The 20,321-nt window shown below is 34.7% G+C and overlaps 2 protein-coding genes across 7 annotated transcripts in view; one reads left to right on the forward strand and one right to left on the reverse strand.

Moving 5' to 3' along the window:
• trio overlaps positions 1–15,531 on the reverse strand; it is a 200,595-nt gene extending 185,064 nt beyond the window's left edge. For 2 of the 5 annotated variants that reach the window (XM_053768430.1, XM_053768428.1), the window contains exons 1-8: positions 15,352–15,529; positions 12,558–12,767; positions 10,039–10,231; positions 8,798–8,911; positions 7,926–8,106; positions 1,179–1,405; positions 876–979; positions 246–397 (exon numbers count right to left, since the gene is read on the reverse strand). In XM_053768430.1, the coding sequence (XP_053624405.1) occupies positions 246–397; positions 876–979; positions 1,179–1,405; positions 7,926–8,106; positions 8,798–8,911; positions 10,039–10,231; positions 12,558–12,739 (1,153 nt within the window). In that variant the 5' untranslated portion in view covers positions 12,740–12,767; positions 15,352–15,529. Of the gene's footprint in view, positions 1–245; positions 398–875; positions 980–1,178; positions 1,406–3,623; positions 3,652–7,925; positions 8,107–8,797; positions 8,912–10,038; positions 10,232–12,557; positions 12,768–15,036; positions 15,057–15,351 lie in introns of those variants that run through there. The other 3 variants (XM_053768429.1, XM_053768432.2, XM_053768431.1) reach the window with 3 other exon arrangements.
• A 2,167-nt stretch (positions 15,532–17,698) lies between these two features.
• hiw (highwire) overlaps positions 17,699–20,321 on the forward strand; it is a 116,380-nt gene continuing 113,757 nt past the window's right edge. For both annotated transcript variants that reach the window (XM_053768751.1, XM_053768752.1), the window contains exons 1-2: positions 17,699–17,814; positions 18,293–18,402. In XM_053768751.1, the coding sequence (XP_053624726.1) occupies positions 18,311–18,402 (92 nt within the window). In that variant the 5' untranslated portion in view covers positions 17,699–17,814; positions 18,293–18,310. The remainder of the gene's footprint in view (positions 17,815–18,292; positions 18,403–20,321) is intronic.

The following is a 20,321-nucleotide window of genomic DNA, read 5'->3' on the forward strand; positions in this document are numbered from 1 at the left end:
CGACAGTCCCAAATAGCCAGAAAATGCCCTTCGGAACGATTAGTCTTTGGTAAATTTTGCATGTTCAGTTTACTTTCCCAATCTGTAATTTTTTCCCCAATATGTCTACTTCTATTTTCGTAACGGTCGGTCTACTATTCTTGTTACAATGGTCTGCTTGCATAAAATCATATCGTGCGACGGCAACTTTGTTAATTTTTACCCATAAAGCTTGTTATTGACATTAGAAAGTAATGAATACACACCAGCGGATAGTTGTTTGTAGGCCCGCTCGAGCCGGTGCGCCAGCTGCGTGATGTGCGCCTCAGCGTAATGCCTCTTGTCCGCGAGTCGGCGCGCCGCCGTCGTCACGCGCGCCACGCTCGGCCGCCCGCCGCCCGTGCACGCTGCTGCGAATCTTTAAACACAACACCATATTGTCAACAATATAGTCAATGTGAAGATGTAATTTTTTCGATTTTGGCAAAGTAGGATTTTTGCAACTGTTTACAGTTTGTGAAAACCCGTAGTCAATATGAAAAAGTTGTATTTTTTATGAAGTAGTCATTTTGGTAAGGCATTATATACCTCCCCTAGTCAGACGGTTAGGCAATAGGTACTATTAAGTTTCACATCATGTTTGGATGTAAATAAAATTAGTGCTCAAAATGAAATCTTGATTTACGAATTGCTTTTTCGTCAAGTTCAATTCTCATAGAATGGGGAAAATGGAATAGAACCAAAAAGATTTGTGAAGTGCTGGTTTGATATGGTCAAGCATGATATGCGTGTCAGTCTAACGTGAGAAGTAGAGGAGTAAAAATAAGAATGCGGGCTCTGGACTCTCGCGATGGAAAGAACCGGGCAAACGTTCAGATGAGAGAGGTTGTAAGTACCTAGCATGCTCCTCCTGTAGCCGCTTCGCCGCCGTACAAGACCTTCCGATCTCAACGTAAGTCGCGAGGAACGCTGTGCGGTGGTTCACGATCCATTCCAGCATCTGAGAACAATAAAAGCTCAATTTGTCTTTCAAGAATAACAATTTGTTTATCTATTAGCAGATTACGTAAATTCATCTTTTGAAACATGATTCAAGCTTTCCTGGAATTCCTACGGAAATCGAAGCCAAACTTATGTTAAAAAATCCATACGAGCTAAAACATAGCTAAGTGTTTCGCGTTAAAACAGCAAAAACTTACCTTCTCACAATCCTGCTCGAACAGCCTCAGCTGAAAGCACTGATCGAGCTGCATTTTCTTATGCTGCCAGAGTTTGTGTGCGTGCGCGTGCGCACTCCGCACGGCGGCGAGCTGTGCGCGCACGCCGCTCGCCGAGCCGCAATGGAACGCGGCCGCGTCGCCGCCGCTGCCGCTCGCTTCTGCGCACGCCGCCTCCGCTGCTTCTAGCCTCTGGACCACACGCTCACCTACACACCATTAGTTTTACTTACTATTGTCAGTCACACACCAACATACACATACGTTGCCCGTGCTAGTCCGGGAGAGGCCCCATTCGATCGAACATCACTCTCACTTCCAATTTAATCCTAAAAATTGATACCAGAGTTCGATCGAATAGGTTCCCTCTAGGGAATACTCCTGGGTGTGTACCTACACACCATACTGTACGGATTTTGTTGAAATTAGGGTACCTACCCTAATTTCAACAAAATCCGTACAGTGTATCCGCATAAGCGAGTAGCTAATAACTTAACATTCTTAGAAAGCTTTCGCTTTAAAATGGTATTAAGATTTAATAAAATAGACAACATACCTATAAGTAGTACAATATTTCCCAATAAAGTACGTATATATATCAAAGATCCCTGTCGCATTGACACAACCAAAAAGCTAGTGTACTTATACTATACCATACCTATCTGAAATATGAGTTCAAAATGTGCAAGTGTTGGACGCGATTAAGCGACCTCTTTTAGCTTTGTTTTGATTGAAGTTTCAAACTAGCGACAAATTAATTACCTCAAGACAAACATTCTTATTGAAAAAGTTGTCAAAGTAAGATATTGTAAAACGTTCCTCGTTGACCGAATTCCGAAGTCTAGTAGTAGGTACTCACTGCAGCTATACTTCAACCCAAAGTTAAAGTTGCCAGAAGTTTGAACATTGTATTTAACAAGTGTACAGGTAGCAGAAAACTTTCGATTTTCCGCTACTACTTACTTTATTTACTAAACATTCGGTTCTATTGCCGCGCGGTAGAGCTCGGAGTTAACTTGTAATACAGTTGATTGCGCAAAGTGAAAGAATTGCTAAACATTCTTCATTGTTTGAGTAATGAAGCGAGGTGCCTCCCGGATCAACCGCCTAGTGCACTTGAGCAATACCGCCTTTAGCCCACTCTTGGATAATCAATGTTAACTAATATGAAATTGACTTAATAATCGAAAGAAAATATTTTAGAATATATATATATATATAAGGTATTAACACACACACATAACCCTTTATTGCACATAATAAAAATATAGGTACAATTACATTCTTGAAACTTAAATTATTATATGCTCAAAAGGCAGCCTATAGCTGTGAGCAATTTCTTCCAGCGAACTCTTGGAGAATTACAAGATAATACAACGTCGATAAAAAATTAATTATTTTTAAATTAACGAAACGTTATTAAAATGTATTTTTTACATACAATTAACGAATACCGAAATCCAAATTGTAGCACACTTATAATAATTAGGAAGTTGCTGATAATATGATATTGACAGACAGACAACGAAGTTTTTTTTATTGACCTTTTCCTTACATACCTTTTCTGGTGCAAAACCCTAACAATTAATAACGAAAAGGCTTTATAAAGGCGGTCCAGAGTGTATCGGTACAAAATAAATTGTGACTCCAGTGACTACATTGACGGGTTTCCAATTTTCCGTACTATAGGTGTTCACGAAAATGTTCAAAGCCTACCTGACGTCAATCCTACTTTGGAAGTCTTTGTTGTGGAAAACTGCCGATCGCCGCCGGGAACAATGCATGGTTTAAACTGACGTCCGTCCATACGTCGAGTCCACTTTAACGACATTTCGGAACAAAACATGTCATAAACAAAGGTGAGGAAATTCAATTTCGACTTTAAAGCGCAAATAAACTGTTAATTAAAGAGTTATGGATGTGACAATAGAATCCTATACGGGGCACAATAATGTTTTCAATGTACCTCGGATTCAATAGCGTTAAAGTTAAACGCAAAATTCTCAAATACGGTCGTAAATAAGAAACTAATAGTTTACCCACGGAATAATAGTTTACCCTTAACTTTCAGAATAATAAACTTGCCGTAATATTAATAGCAAATATTCTTGCATCACATAAAATTATTTTCTTTCACTTTCATTTCTCAATATCTATAGGAATCTAAATGGAAAAATATTAAGCTTTTTCCAGTTTTTAGTAAGTACAATTAATTAAGTTCCGTTCATGTACTTAATTAAAGTACGTAACAAGCAGAGTTTGAGGGCACTGAAACATACAAATTACCAAAGGAACTGCACAGCAAAGTTCTTACTTTCGATATTTACGTAACAAAGTGGATATTTTATTATAAACATAAATAATTCCTGAATATTTACGTTAAAGAGAAAGTGTGTTTTTTTTTTTAATATCATATACAAAACATACGTGGGCAAGCCATGTCCAGTGCACGCACTAAAACCAAACACCATACGAACTATACACGTAGTCCACAGTCTAGACTACAGACTACAGTCTACCAACGCACCGTCCTCACTGTCACAGCCGCGTAGACAATCGAGGCACATGGCGCCCTGTTGTGTCACACACGATACATTGCACTGTGGCCGCGTGTAAGGCTTGCACACACAAAGTACCTGAAATACATCGCTGGAAACGGATGTCCTATACCAGCTTAACTTTGCTCTTATTCTATTGCGATGTTACATACGTTCCGTGTATTCCGCCTTTATCTCTATAATCATTTTATGTGTATGAATATTCTGTCATTTATTCGTATCTTACGGCTGTTTCATTTATTTCCAAGTAACGCCGTTCGTGTTGATTTTTACATCAATAACTTTTCAAGTCTTTATTCGATTATGTTTTGTTCGTAAAAATGTTCTATAAACTTTCTCTTCTGGATTAATAATTCAACTTCGCACCATGTCTTTTGATGAACACAATTAAAAGTTTCATTTATAGATCAAAAAATAATATCGAATTGAACACAGACATATTTTCCCAATTACAAATGTCTAAAAAATACGTTATTTTAACGATATTCAATATTAAAATACGATTTCCATGATAAAGTAATTTGACAAATTAAACTTCTCCGCTATTGTCGTCAAAGGTCGCATTACACTAATGTGGACGCGACTTTCGTATTAATTACAAAGTGGAACTTGTTAGCCTAATTTTCTAAGTTTATTCTGTTGTGGCGTGCAACCCGCCTGTTATACAAGCAACACTAGGTATACAAACTCGCGCCCCGGCGCCGGCCGCGGCCACTCGACCGCGAACTGTTACGCAGACAATGCGCTACTACGACACAGAGTACACTAATGTAGATACCAAGCAACATGCACGAAGGCGCATCCCACCCTATTAACTCATAAGTATATTATATATTTTGTATATATTATATTTATGATGCAACTTCTTTACATTCACCAAGGCATCCTCATTTTTTCTTTCATGATTTGTTTATTGTCACGACGCACTCATAGGTAACGAAAACAAAATTGAGAAAAACATTCAATAACTGAAAGTGACGAAAATCTAAACAGTCTACATCATAATACGATACACACTATAAGGTAATTGAATACATTTCTTATATGATTATGTAGTTTAATAACAAAATAAAAAAGGTTTATTAAACTTTGAGCAAAAAATTCAAGAAATCTTCGCGGGGATCAATCGAGGATGAGGTCATTTCTTTATAGCACAGACCGTTTTGTTGCTAACAAATATACTATACTTATATACTATACTACTTAATTATATGAAATATTTAAACTATTTAATTATATGAAATATTTAAATTTAAAGTATAGTGAAACCGCTAGATCAAATAATATGTGATGTGAAACATGTTATACGAAGCTTGGTCTCCGTCTCCTCCTTCATCGGTCAAGTGACCCTGTCCTGTCGTAATATATATATTTTCTGCTTCACTTCAAACGAACGGTTTTCACTTTTGTCCGTTCGGACTTTGATTTTGTTGCAGCGTACAGCAACTTTACGACCTCAGTAACTCAGCAGTCAACAAAAATGGTCTTCACACCTTAGAATTAACAATGTTTTTCATTATTTATAACTATACGTAGTATAAAATGAATTACGTCGTGTCTATGTCTTGCTGTCTATCCCTATGTATGTATGTATATACGCTTAGATCTTTAAAACTACGCATCAGATTTTGTTGCGGGTTTTTTAAATAGAAAGATCCCAGAGGTAGGTTTTCGTATATAGTTTATTATGCTTTTACCCCAGCGAAGCCCATTTTTGGTAAGGAGTCAAAATTATTAGAGAAATTTAATTGTACAGACAAATGTAACGATACCTATACATACAGAAGATGCTAATCAGACTGAAAAAGTATATTTTTCTATAGTTTAGCTGAACTATTATGACCCTTCTTCAGGTGTTCCAGATCTTCCATTTTTATACCTCTACAGAAAATGCTCATCAGATTGAACAATTTTTGTTAAGTCGTCATTTCTATATTCCCTATAATTTAGCTGCACCATCATGGGTCTACATCAGGTGTTCCAGATCTTTGATTTTTATATCTCAACAGTAAATGCTCATCAGGCTGAATAACTTTTGTTATGGCGTCATTTCAATATTTTCTATAGTTTAGCTGTACCATCATTGTTCTCCATCAGGTGTGCCAGTTTTCAATATAATTTATACCCTATATGTTGCCCAGGCTCAATATCTATATAACAAAAAAGTTTAATTCAAATCCGTCAAATAGTTCCGAAGATTAACGTGTACAAACAGACAGACAGATTTTTTTCAAATTCTTACTCTGTTGCTGTGACTCCATCGCCTTATTTTATTTTTATGTAAATTTATTCAATGTACATAATTTTTTTCTACTATTTTATTATATGTATTGATATTTTAAGAACTTTTTAGCACGGATCTAAAATTACAACTGTATTTCAACAACAATTATATCATCCAGCTAACAATGTGTTCAATTAAACATCGTTTAGGGAGATATAGAAGTCAATGCGGTGTAAAGTGATACGCTATCATCTCCATATGGATGTATGTATTTGTTTACTGGACGATTCAATATCATAGGTGCTTCGATACTAAATCTTATATTTTAAAAAGATGATTTTATTAGAATGATATTTATGAGAATAGAGTCAAGTGTCCCACCGCTGGCCAAACGCTCCCTCCATGCTTTACTTTTGGTCTCTCTTTTTTAACATTCTGATACTTAATTATTAAAATTATATAATTAATGATAGAACTTGTCAAAACTTGTGGGCAAGTTTACTTCAAACTTAATAAACAATGATAACAATGTCTTGAAAAAACAATTTTGAAAAATAAAATAATATATTATTTTCCTATTTTATGGGAATATTATTTTAAAGTCTCCCTATTTGTAGATTCTCCCAGTGCACCAGTCCGACTCGCACGTTTGTTTTTAATAAAACCAACAGAACTGGGACAGTTCTTTTTTTCTTTGCACGTTCGTTCACCTTCTCCACAATATCGATTTTACGACACCGGCAATCCAGCCTAGTATTTATTATTTATTCCTATATTTCCTGAAAACTATAAAGTTTTTAATTCGCAGAAACCGATATACGAGTCACACGGCCGCTTTCATTGTTTCAGATTACTTATGGCTTATACTTATGTTTTTTTATTGCCATGTAATCGTATTTTAGATGCGTCTGATAGGATCCAGGACTGGTAAAGACTGCATAGTAATATAACCTAAAGCCAGGTGTAGATATTGTAGGCAAATATATATTTCTCAAAATTTATTTTCGAAGCATAACAGACCTTCGAATTTACAATATTATTCTACAATTCATAGAAGATTTTAACACAATCTTTAATCAAATCCTAAGTTTTGTTAAAACCTACTATGGTCGACCATATGTCAGGTTACCCCAACAGGATCTTTATAGCGCGGTAATTGCGACGAGTTTGCAATTAATTTTGTAAAGCCTTAGGTTTGTCATTACATTCATATCATCTTGACGTTCCCACGGGAGTCGGGCTGGGGACGCAACTTGCACAGAAACCAAGTGGATACATTGATTACACGTCAGATTGATATCAATATAGCATGCAATAATGTTATTACGAACACTATTTGTTCCTCATCGGTTACCGAACCGTTGTGTAAACTGTTATCAGTGTTATTTGAGTCATTAACTTATAATGATTAACTTACATACTTTAATCAAGTATGTTAAGTTAATACAAGTATTCGAATCGATTACATAATAAAAAATACATAGATAGTTGTGGCCGAAGTAGGGGTCTTCAAACTTCAAACATTAAAGGATACGTTAAGTTTACGTTAAACATTTTCTCCTCTGCAACGCTAATGCAATCGGTTGACAATTCATATAATATTATTAATTGTCAACCGATCACTGTCAAATCACTGACATTTCAAAAAACTTCTGACAGTGGCGTCTACAGTGGATGGAGATACCCATACTAGCAACTATATCAAATAGGATTTTATTCATAAAAAAATACAATATGCATTTTTCTCAAAAAAATTGCCACGTATTTGAGAGAGAGAACGACGCAAAAAATACTGTAATTATTATTATGATGTACACGGGTAAAAATTGCACATCAGAATATTTTTTTTCTAGTTATTTACAAAAGTCCCCATCAACCCAAAAACATAACATTTATACCGAAAAATCCAAAACGGATTGGACCTGAAAGAGAAGTTTGTTCTCTTACCCTGAGCCTCCAATTCATCCACAGGGACCTTGGCCAACCGTTTGCTAATATCAGCGTGGGCGTCGATAGCTCTGCGCGCACCGGTGACGTCATCGGCGAAGTCTGCGCGTGCGACGTCCTCTTGCAAGTCGTCCAGGCGGTCTAACAACTCGCCCGCTTGCCACATCAGGTCTTCTAAGGCCTACGACATGATTTTATTAAAAGTAACGTGAGAAATAGACGTGTGTATCGACGGGATAGTTGACTATAGATTCAGTCTATTAGTAGACCATCGATAATCGCACGTGAGTGACCCGTATTTTCATCCATAATGCCTACAAAATAAGTTTCATTTTGAAATGTGAACAATACGGTTAATCAACACCCTTCTATCTGATCCTGAAGGTACAAACGCAAGTGCTGCTCTGATATCGTCAAGGATGGTATTCGTGCCAGAGGTCTGCCAACTAAACTAAGTGTAACTTTTGTAAAGATTTTCAAAATAAATAAACGTTATTCAGTGTCAGGACTTTTAAAATTTTAAGCAAATACCTATTGATGAACAAAATAAAGATAAATAAATTTAATTTAACAGACGAAATAAATTGTTTTATGTAAGTAGAAGAAATTAATAGCAATAGTAAATAATCCTAATTAATATAATAAATAAAATACTGCCTTTATACATAGGTACTTCCTTTACACATTTTTTTGTATGTACATTGATACATACCTATTGCGAAATAGGGAAACTTGAAAAATACTTAAGTAAGTCAATATATTTTGATATTGTATACAAAGAACAATATGCACTATTTTGGTATATTATATTGTTACTATTTTACAGCTGTGTTACACGAGTAAAGTTTAAATAAATAAATGAAAGTACGCACCAGTCTCAAGTCGATCCACTGTGCATGGTCGTATTGTAGAGTTCCGTCCAAATCTGTAGGCACTTGCGAACTATCTATCACTTTGGGCAGTGCTTCTAAACTAATCATGGTAGTCTGCAACAACGGGAAAACACATTCAAACATTGAAATTCCGAAATTAAAACAAGTCTTTCTAATCTGAGTTCCCAAAATCATTTCTCAGCTGACACCCTGAAGCCTAATACAAAATAATAAATCTTAAAATTTTGAAGATTAAAACTATGATGACATTATATATTAATGGAAGTGAACAAGTAAGAAGGCGAACCCTGGACTCCGACGCTCAATGGCGGCAGAAGAAATCGGTAAAACGCTAGGAAGAGAGAGAGAGACCGAATTGTTTTCAGTTAGTGAAAGAAATTAGGGAGTACTCCTATTCTAGGCCGGAAACCACACGTCAATATTAAATGTCCACGGCTTTCGTGCTCTCGGTGTAGTCAAAACATTCAATTTACGTCAGAATTTCAATAAACTTGCGGGAGGCAGCGCGAGCCACGAGAGACAGGCGGGAAATTGTTGACCATCACCTCCACGATTCCAACGTCAACTATTTATTACATTTGAAATATATATTTTAAATAAAAACCGCGACACATATATCATTTCCGAATTTTTCGTTTTAAAATTAAATTTACTACCACGGTATACATCTGTATATTAAAAAGTTTGGATTCAACACAAGATAGAATAGAAGAAAATATTATTTCGGGAATATCTTAACAATTTTTTTATCTTATCTAATACCTCCTTATTAATATTATAAATGTGAATTCGTGTTTGTTCTTCTTTCACAACAAACGGGAGAGGGGCATAGACATCGAGTGTATTGCACTCAATAACAATAAAATCCCAAATATAATGTAATTATCATTTTTTTAATATATTCATTCATGTAATTAGATTGTAAGGACCGTAGAATATTAAACACCTGAAATAAATGATTTGTTTTCCTAGACTGTTTACGTGTCCCACTGTTGTACAAAGATACCTTTTGTCTTCCATAGGTTTCTGTCAACCGCGCTGAAACTCTTCTACATCGCCCCGCCATTTTGTTTGAGATCTATCCGCCTACCCCTTTAGGGGACACAAGTTGTGATGATTCAAGCGGGCATATCCTACTATACTACCTACACTACGGCATTCCTGGGCGTAGCATAGGTTTCCTTGTAACAAAAAATAAAATAAATAAAAAAAAAACTCACATCAAACTTGTACTTATGTGCTCCTATAGTGGTGCGCTGCTTCTGCCAGAAGTTATCAGGCTTGACGACCAGGGCCTGCTGCACGGAGGACGAGAAGTGCTCCTGCAGCACTTTCAGGATCGGCTTGATGGCGGCCCAAGCTGAGCCGCGCATGTCTATTAGTATTGTGAAGCCGTGGGACCTGACCGAGTCGCTGCAACAATATCTATCATTTTAGAACAGCGTTTCCTAACCTAAAACTGTTAGCCTGCGGTAACCACTTCCCACCATAATTTCTTGTTTGATTTTTACAATTTACGGTAATATTAGAAATAAACTGTTTGTAAATGTGTATATAGGGGGGTAATATTCTGAATGTATTGATGTTTACGCAGCTATTAAGTATATTATAATCGAAAGCATTTTTTATAATTAAATTAACAAAACGCTTTGAAACATGCTTTTTCAGTCTATATTGATATCTAGTTTAATGCGAAAAGCTATCCCGAACCCTATGGGATAAAAAGGATAACTCTGCACTTAAGTGCATATCCCATATATTCTACTGCAATTCTGACGGGGTTTACTGAACTATCGACCGCAAAGCCACGGAGATTTATCAATATTAATTATACAGTTTTGAAAGTATAAGTGCCATTCTGAGAAGGATGATTGTTTAGACGGACAGACGGCACAAGGCATTGTCAAACAAGTGATTGTTGATGATAAGTAATTGCAGGAAATATTTATCATTGGCAAGTACTCTTTAAGAATGAGGTATTACAAAATGCATATAAACATTAAAAAATAATTATTACATAACAAAAATTGTTTTCTAAAGGTAGATCGTAGCTTTTTGAGAGATTACTATCCATACTAGTGTTATAAATTGGACAATATATGTATATCAATTATCAGTTTTTTTTTGTTTCAAATAAATAAACTCAAAATCTACTGGACCTATTTTGATAATACTTGGCACAGAGACAGATGAAACCTTCAGAAGTAACATAGGCTATTTATTTTTATTATTATGGTTTTACCCGAGCGACGCCGGAACGAGGCGTGAAAAAGTGCTTATTGAAGGTCAATAAATGAAGAAATCTGTGGCTTTAGGTTAATTTATGAAGAAATGCTGTGGCTTTTGTAACATGTAACGATTTAAGTTGTCAGCATAAATTATAGGCTTGTTTTAGCTGATCCTGGGCTCCAACACCCAATGTAAGGAACTGAGAACGCACTTAGTTGAGAGAAATCAATTATATACTATTTATTTTTCAATCATTCTTTTTACAGTTATTAAATTCGAGGAAAATTTTTTTTTTATCTTTGAATTATTTTTCAAACTTTAACGTATTTCTTTAATACAACTAAACACGCTAATATTACTACGATCTAGTCTAACAGCAGGATTAGCCTAGATTAGAGTAAGATGACCTAGTTTATAAAGATACACTTAGTATAAGAATGTGTCTCGGTATATTCATGCGTCTTAATATACAACATATCACTAACTATTAATTGTTTTTTTTTTTTTACCAATATACTAAATCGATGGTTTCGTCCTCGAGTTGCAATGCAAGGCGTTGAACGAGTTTATCGCTGTTACAGCAAGGGCTTTTTAACGAGAAACTTTTAAAAGGAACAGATAAACTTATCCTGGAAATGCGAGAAACCAATGTTAAGCAACCATAGACCTTATATTTATTTTCCAACAAACTTGAATACGGTCAAACTTCTTGTAAACTCGCATACATTAAGACTATGGAGAAGGGCATAAGCCTTTGTGAGAAATACAATATGGCTTTTCAAAATTTGATTAATAATTAATTTAATCACTAAACAACAATTTGACTAACACTGCTACACCCACACTGTGTATATTGTTTAACTGAACACAATAGGGTAGTTGACAAGCTCAGAGAATTGTAAAATATATACATATATAAACTAGATAAAATAGATATATTTAGGATCATTATGATAATTCATAGACTGTAACAATGCAGCTGGATCTAAATACGAAGATTTAAAGTTGATGGGAAAGTCCATTTTCAAAAAGTATGATATTATAAAAATAAATGTAACCATCATATAAAACAAAAATTTTGTAACTTTTATTAAGAAGTCATTACCATAAACGTAATATTTAATGTAGCTATCGAACAAACATAGCTTTCTTAACGAAAATTTTAGCACGTTGTGACGACACTCCTACGTGGGATTTCATATCGAGCCTTTGGATGAGTCAAAAAATGTGTGATTTTATTTTTGTCATATCTTTGAAAGCATTGTCCATATCACATTAATTTTTTCACTTATATTTCCAATAATAATATAATGCCTTCGAACAGTCATCAAAATAAAAATTTGTCAACTAGCCTATTGTGTTATCCCCTATGCCTTATTACCGAAGCATAAACATCCACGATGGATAACTTGAAATGCGGTCGACTGTAATTTAGCAAAATTAATTAAGAAAGACAGGCAGGCAAAATCTACTCATCAATAATAAAAAAAAAAAATAAAACAAATCGAACCTAGGAATACTGGTGAGATAGTGCAGCAGCCGCCTGTAGTCATCTGGCGCGACGCGGTCTCGGCGCGAGTTGGCCGGGAACCAGATGATGGGCCCGCCGCGGCGGTCTCGCCCGCCCGGCAGCGCCGCCACCCGCTCCTGCAGCAGCGGCAGCACGTCCAGGGCCCGGGCACCGACCTCCATCGCCCCTGATCAACTGCCGCGGAGAAGCCTGTGCACGGAACGAGCCGTTAGTGCGCATGTAACTTTAGCCACCGCTTTGTAATATAACTGTTTCTTATAAACATTAATGTAGATATTCATATCTAAATCTACCCCTATGCTTCTACTTTATTATAATACAAAGTCCTCTGACGCGTCTGTCTGTTCGCGTTAAACTCAAAAACTACTGCACGGATTTTCATGTTGTTTTAACCAATAGATAGATTCTTGGGGAAGTTTTATGTGTATAATTTATTATGGTTTTATCTCCAAATGCAGCCGGAACGGGCCGCTAATATATTAATAAAAGAATAAACTAAGTATGAATCCTTCCATTTTAAAAAGTCGTTTCTTTCTGGGAGAATAAGTTTATCAAGTGTTGTTGAGTTTTAGACATTGTTTTGAAGAAGTATTTGAAAGTTCGCGTGTCGGGGCTGATCTTCTAAACTCAACGGATTTTCAAAATTCTTTCCACCAATAACCAACATTACATTTCTTGAATAAGACTTTCATCCCAATATCCCCCCACGGGAGCGAAGCCACGGGACGCCGCTAGCCCATAACATACACAATAGGTATACAAAAATCTATTAAATGGATTTTGATGAAATTATGTTTGGTAGAGGAGTAGAGTTAGTCTACAATTATGGGGTTTTTATCCTGATATTGCTAAAGGAGTGAAGCACAGAGGGGCAGTTAGTAATATGGTATACAATGGTATGCAATCTGCAGGCACAGTTACATCAATCCATACTGTACCATACAACAATGACTATAAAAATAATCAAATAGTTAAGACATTGTTTAGAGTATTATCAATATTCTTATGTGACAGTTGATGCAATGCATCATAACCAGTTATGATTTTTCTATTTATATCTTGCATAAGCTGTTATTATTAGAAGTTATAATCTAGCATAAGTGTGGGCTTAAATGCTTAAATTATTTTATATAATAATGCTTAAGATATTTTTGCAAAGATTCATACATTTTTTAAATAAATACAGATGACATTTAAAAAGAATTATAAAGTCGGTTGATCGATTGATATTCTGGGACTATTTCATCTATTTCTCCGCACTAAAACATGTTGGACAACACGCAGCATTGTTATTCATTTTGAATCAAAAGGGGATAATATTGAAAATGCTATTTTATTTTATAGTTGCAGTACAAAGTTTATATTACTGGATTTATTGAACAACAACTGAGACATAGTGGTCACAGACCCATAATCCCAGATTGCTATTCCAAAGGACTCGGGTTCAGGTTTTGTGAACATAAAATATATAGGATGTTTATTTATATATGTTTTAAAAATAAACTTATCATTGAGTTAAATTCCATGAACCTATATTTTTGGAGCTAACTTAATCTGAGTGATTTGTCCCTATATTTATTTAGAAGAAGAAAAGAACTAATTTATAAATATTAATAAACTTAACTTATATACATGTAATTAATCTTTTTTAAAGAGATAGACCAAGCTTAATTTATGAACACATTCTCTCATTTTCAGACATTCAACACATGTTTTCACACATTTTTTTACTTCCACTACATAGTTTAATCATAGGCTATTTTGATAAATACATTTGACTCCAATGATAAATACACATTGATTTCATCATTGGAGTGATTTGATTTGAAAATAAATTGGATCTAAGAAAACATCTAAACGTGAAAATAATAAATATGGAAAAGTAAATTTGTTAACTTTTCACAACTTGTCCACAATCAATCTTCTCTCTAGAGAGAGTTAGGAGTACAGAAAAAGACATAGGGCACCCTATATCCAGATAAAACTGGAAAAATTCATACAGGCAGGCCATGAACAAAGGCTTGCATGTACTAAAGAATAACAGGTTATGAAAACAATCACTGACTTATTATAGTATTACAATTTTGCATTTTTACACATACTTCTGTTCATAATTAAACAATTAACTTGCAATTAAAGGCAATAATGAAATTTCAGATGTTACTGTATCACAATTCAGGTAGGTTCATAACAAATTTAACATCCATGATTCAAGTTTTCAAAGATTCATAAAAAACATTATATTTTCAAACAATTAATACTAATCAAATATATATTTATTAGATATTTCACACAAAAGACATAATAGCTACCATTTTGAGAGATTTGATAATTGAAAATACAATAAACTACTGAAAACAAGAATACTCAGTACAAAGGTGATAGAGAAACAAACTTCACATTTATTTGCAAGGCAGAAGGCCCACACAAAGAGAGTATAAAACCACAAACTTATTACCAAATTAAGATCGCATACAGTCTGTTCTTCATTACTCATTGTTCAGTAACATTTTCCCATTCGAATTTGACAGATTCGCGATCGTTTTGTCGTAAACCAACGAACAACGCCAAGGTGGTCCTTGGGCAGACATGCCGTCAATTTCACTGTTATAAACTTCGCACAAGCAAGCTGACTTAAACAATTGTGAGAAAATCAATTACTCATCTCTAAATGCATTCCACAAAATTAATAAAATAAACGTTGATGACAAATTATCACAGATATAACTACCTATGTCACAACAAATAACCTTAGCTTTCGATTTCAACTAACCGTGGTGACTCAAAGACGCCAATTAATCTGGTATAAAAGGTTCGGCACGCATTATTGTCACTGTTGTTTCTTCCACTAAAATACTTGTAAAAAATATATTCATTACTACTAAAACTAAAGAAAAACACAGAAGCTGGACTAAAATGACACTGAGGAACACCAACCAACCACCAACAATGGCGGGCTAGGGCTTGCATGCTTCGAATCCTATTTGAAAACCGATACAATTCGATTGAATCGAAAACCAGATATTCAAAATTAAATGAATTCATAAAAACATTTATTACTAGTTGATCCCTCGGCAACAGTTTGTTTTCTCCGTATTAATGGAATTGGGATAGTATATAAACGAAGAATACGTATAAATTAAATAAAATATCCATAATGCATTTAAGATACACGCAGCGCCATCTAGTAGTTTTTATTACAAAGCTATAAAACGTAGAACCAAGTAGAACCTATTTCGCTTGTCAATCTTTCGTACATATCGTGGGAATAAACTTATCCCATGTGAATGGTGTGGAATGAAATGGAATCACTCTTTGAAATTCACTCACCGCATTTAGCGCAATCTCTATACAGTTTTTGAATACAGGTTTTCTGCAAATCTCACGGGAACAATTAATGTTCCTAGAAGATTTTTTTTTAATTTATGCCTATGTCCTTCTCCTTACTTTTTGAAAATTGATTTTTTAAAATCTCTCGTATTTATTTGAAATTGCCCGTGGCTTTGTCTGCGTAAATTTACTTTTAAATCTAAATAAAATTTTAGACATTCTTTTTATTATATTCATCCTTAGCAATGCATTAAGGCAACGAAATTGTTATATCAAAGTTGTCACAACATAAACACTAAATAATGTGATTTTTGAGGACGGTAACATATAATTTCTTTATCTTTCTTTTCTTGGGCTTAGCCCAAGTAGGAAATATGGCGAAATATAATAATAATACCAAATTGGAAAAAAGAAAAATGCCAACTCCTTTTTTTATGAGTATATATATATATGTAGATCCTACCTATATATGTAGATCTTGCGATCAGCCTTTCTGGCAGATATTTTGTGTGATTTATAAAGTCCAAGTTATTTCCCAATGAAAATGACTTTTCTTGATTTGGAGCTCAATTTGCTTTGTTTTATATTTGTACTACACATCAACTTGGGCCAAAAATACATGTTTTGTATGTATGGGTAAGAAAATCGGTTAAGTTTATGAAATATTCACAATAATTATTGTGTTCGCGAGGTCTAAGTTCGCAGCGACCAACTAGTTCATCCTTCACTGTAGGTATGTTCGGTGCTCATTAACGTCAAAGTTTTGTATGTACCCTGGTAAGTTGCAAATTTATTTGAGGCAGCACAGGCAGCTCCCCACAGCTGAATACCGTATACCCAGACTGATTTTATAACAATTTATAAGACTGTCTATGTTGTCATTACTTATTATGGACTTTCTCCCCAGCAGCCAGGATAACCCTCTGTGTTTAGAATAGTTAATTTTATTTCACTTGGATTCGATATGTTTTTTAGGTCATTCGGCGGTCAGATTCAGATTCAAATTATTTATTGCAAATCACAGGTTTAAAAGATGTGTATATGATTCGTGTTATCTAAGTAAGGGAATCGAAGGTTTTATTTACTGATCAATTTTATCATCAAAAAATTCTGAGATACTATAATAACATTTGTCTAAAAGGAAAACTTTAAGATGTTTATTAAATAAATGAAATGCGTTTATTTATAGTAACAGACAATTTTATAATAAATAAATTATATTTTATAAATATAATTTATTTTATTATTTGGTATGTGATTATATATTTTCATAGCCATATGGTGAGGACTAAACGGTCCAGATGTAAGCCCAAGTTTACCGAATCACCTTATGGGCAGCTCTCTACCGTCCATCAGGGCATACATGCACAATGTTTTTAGAATAAATGTAACTTGCACTGATTTGCGTTCGCTTTAATTCTCCATTTTTAAGCCATTTGTTGGCATCAGATAGGCTATTTTGTAGTTTTGGTGATGCCTCTGTAGCTTTTTTGCTGGAGACAAGCACTGCGGTATAATCCGCGTATGTGGCGATGACAACTCTGGTGACTCGGGGAGTTCAGCAATGAAGTCCCAATACTGAGCTCAGTATTAGGACTTGTCAAATACCAACACCTAGATATAAATATTTATTTATTTTCTATTATAAATATTTACAGATTACATGTCGATACATATGTATCGACATGTAATCTATAAATATTTCCTCTGATTATAATCGTTACGATCAAATTATTATTCGGATCTCACCGATAAAGGTGCAACCCTAGCTCCGAATAGTTATTGATTTTTGACGTTACCTACCGCAAACTTGTGAAAGCTCTGCTAATTTTATCGGCATTATTATTTCGATGAATTGAATTAAATTTACTAACTAAAAACTATAAATATGTGGCAACAGACTCAGGTATATAGCATTATTGAATAAATACAGTTTGTTTGGATACTAGTGCGATAATAAAATTGTTACTACGTTTCTTTAGCTCGGACAATGGTGCTTGCGTAAAATATTTTTTTATTTAGTTTTTGCGATTATTATCTATTTACAAGTTCATTGATTATGTAGCTGATGTAAATGCGAATGTTCTTATGGAGATACTATTTAAATTCGCATTGAGATTTCATTAAAATTTTATCCCTTATGGATAGGCCATAGTATTATAGATTTGGGGTAAATGACCTTTATAACACACCCCTAAGTTATGTAAAATGCTACTAATACTTCAAATAGAACAAGCTATTCCATTTCTTCTGAAATAAAATACTTTTGTTTGCAATTTGCGAAGGAACGTAATATTTTCTTATTACGCCATTTGCGATTTTTATTGATTTGTTAGTTCTGTTTTTCATTATTAAGAATTTGGTCTTAAATGGTATATTTACAGAAGTAGCAAGTTCTTGAAATGGCGCAGAAGGCGCAGGTGCCCGAGCTGAGATGCTTGGAGCCGGAGAACTACCGCAAGTTCTTCAGGGCGCTTTGTTGGACCACCGCCAGGTATATATTTCCTTTTAAGAATATTGTTCTTGTCAGAGGAGTGACTTCCATTTCTGTCTTTCTTCAGCCATCCTATTGAGCTCTGTGTACAACACAGATTTTGCCTTCTTTCTGAGTACCTTACACATGATTTAGATACAAAACATGTATATTCCTTAAAATGTTAAAAATATGAGGGGTACCCGGTGACCCAAGACGCAGGTTTCAGCCTGGTTTGGTGTCTCCAGAACTCTCAAAAGTTATTTATCAAAAATGTGACTGTTTGTTTATACCTATAATATCCTTGTGTACTTGTGGAGCTAAATAAATATTATTTGTATTGTGTTGTAGATTTCAATTATATACTATCAAATATATTCATATGAATGTTGTTAATAACTAACAGGATTTTTTCCCTCAGCTGAGTATGTTATGCCGAAAGTCCAAAATCTGTGTAATTTTTAAACCTTTATTTTTTTTATTATTAAGCTGTGGTAATCTTAATTCTAAGGCAGGAATATGATCACTACATGGATCCTTCAGTGGATTATGTTTATGCCAAATTAGGGATAAAAAGCCTCATTGCACAGTATTGACATCGGTGACGTACACCGAAATAGACCTTTTTTCTGACTTAAAAAATAAAAGGAAAAGATGAGGTTGTCAATGTGTCCAAACTATTATTATTTTTAAATTTCCAAATTATTTAACACAAGAACCCAATGGTGATCAACTGCTTTTGCCTTCTTCATTCTCCCAGGGGAACACTACTATTTTCAGGTATGAAAGACACCCAAGTCTTTTTTCGTCGGCTTCCACTACCTGATTGTATGCGAAACTTCAAATCAAATCATAATTCCTTATGCAACTGAGGATGATATAGCTACAGTCCTAGTAATATTATAAATGCGAAAGTTTGTGAGGATGTATATGTGTATGTTTGTTACTCTTTCACACAAAATCTACTGGATTGATTATTATGGTACACGGGGTAGAATATAATCTGGAATAACACATAGGGTATTTTTTCTCCCGAATTTCCCACGGGAGCGAAGCCCCAGGGCGCAGCTAGTACGTCTAAAACACTGGCCAAGAGCAAGTTGACTCACTCACAAAGGGTTTCACAACAAACCAGCAACAAACTACTTGTTTTGCGTGCAGTATTTGCGTGCGCCCATATAGGTCTGTAGTAACTAAATACATGCTAACCTAAAGCATAATCAATATTTGAAACAGTTTGTATTGTAAACTAAATAAATAGTACCTATATGTAAACGCCGATTTGGTCCAGTAGAGTCGAGACGGACAGACAGACAAGAGTGATCCGATAAGGGATCCGTTTTTAATTTTTTTGTATGGAACCCTAAAAGGTAACGAAACACTTAAAAATAAAAAATAAAAAAGTAGGTAACCATTAAGAGAAAAAGTATAGCTGACCCAAAAGCTGTCTGTATTTTCACGTAATTTAAATAGTGGAAAAGTTAAATACAAAAAGGAAAAAAAATAATAAAATAAAAAAGGAAATGTCTAAAGCATCTCGCAAACAAATAATATGGATACTTTTAAGTACCTTGGTAATAGGTGGGCATATCGATCGATACTATTTTTAACCGTGATGTCGGTAGTAATGATACGTAGGTACTTGAAACAAATATATTTCGTACAAAATTTTCTTTAGTATCTACTAGCGGCGTGTCCCGGTTTCGCTCGTGTAAAACAGAAATGTGACAGACAGACAGAAATGTGAGATATGTTTTGGTAAAAATCGTACATAGGTATATCCGCCCGGTAGTTTCGGAGTATATAGGGAACAGTCAGTCGCGGCAGAGGGATTTGTTTTATAATATGTATAAAATGTATAATGTGTAAGGAAGTATAAGGATTGCCACACTTTATGATACCGATAATTCATCGATGTTCTAATTGAATTTCGATGTTAA

Source organism: Plodia interpunctella, chromosome Z, assembly GCF_027563975.2.
Source record: "Plodia interpunctella isolate USDA-ARS_2022_Savannah chromosome Z, ilPloInte3.2, whole genome shotgun sequence".
Lineage (NCBI taxonomy): Eukaryota > Metazoa > Arthropoda > Insecta > Lepidoptera > Pyralidae > Plodia > Plodia interpunctella.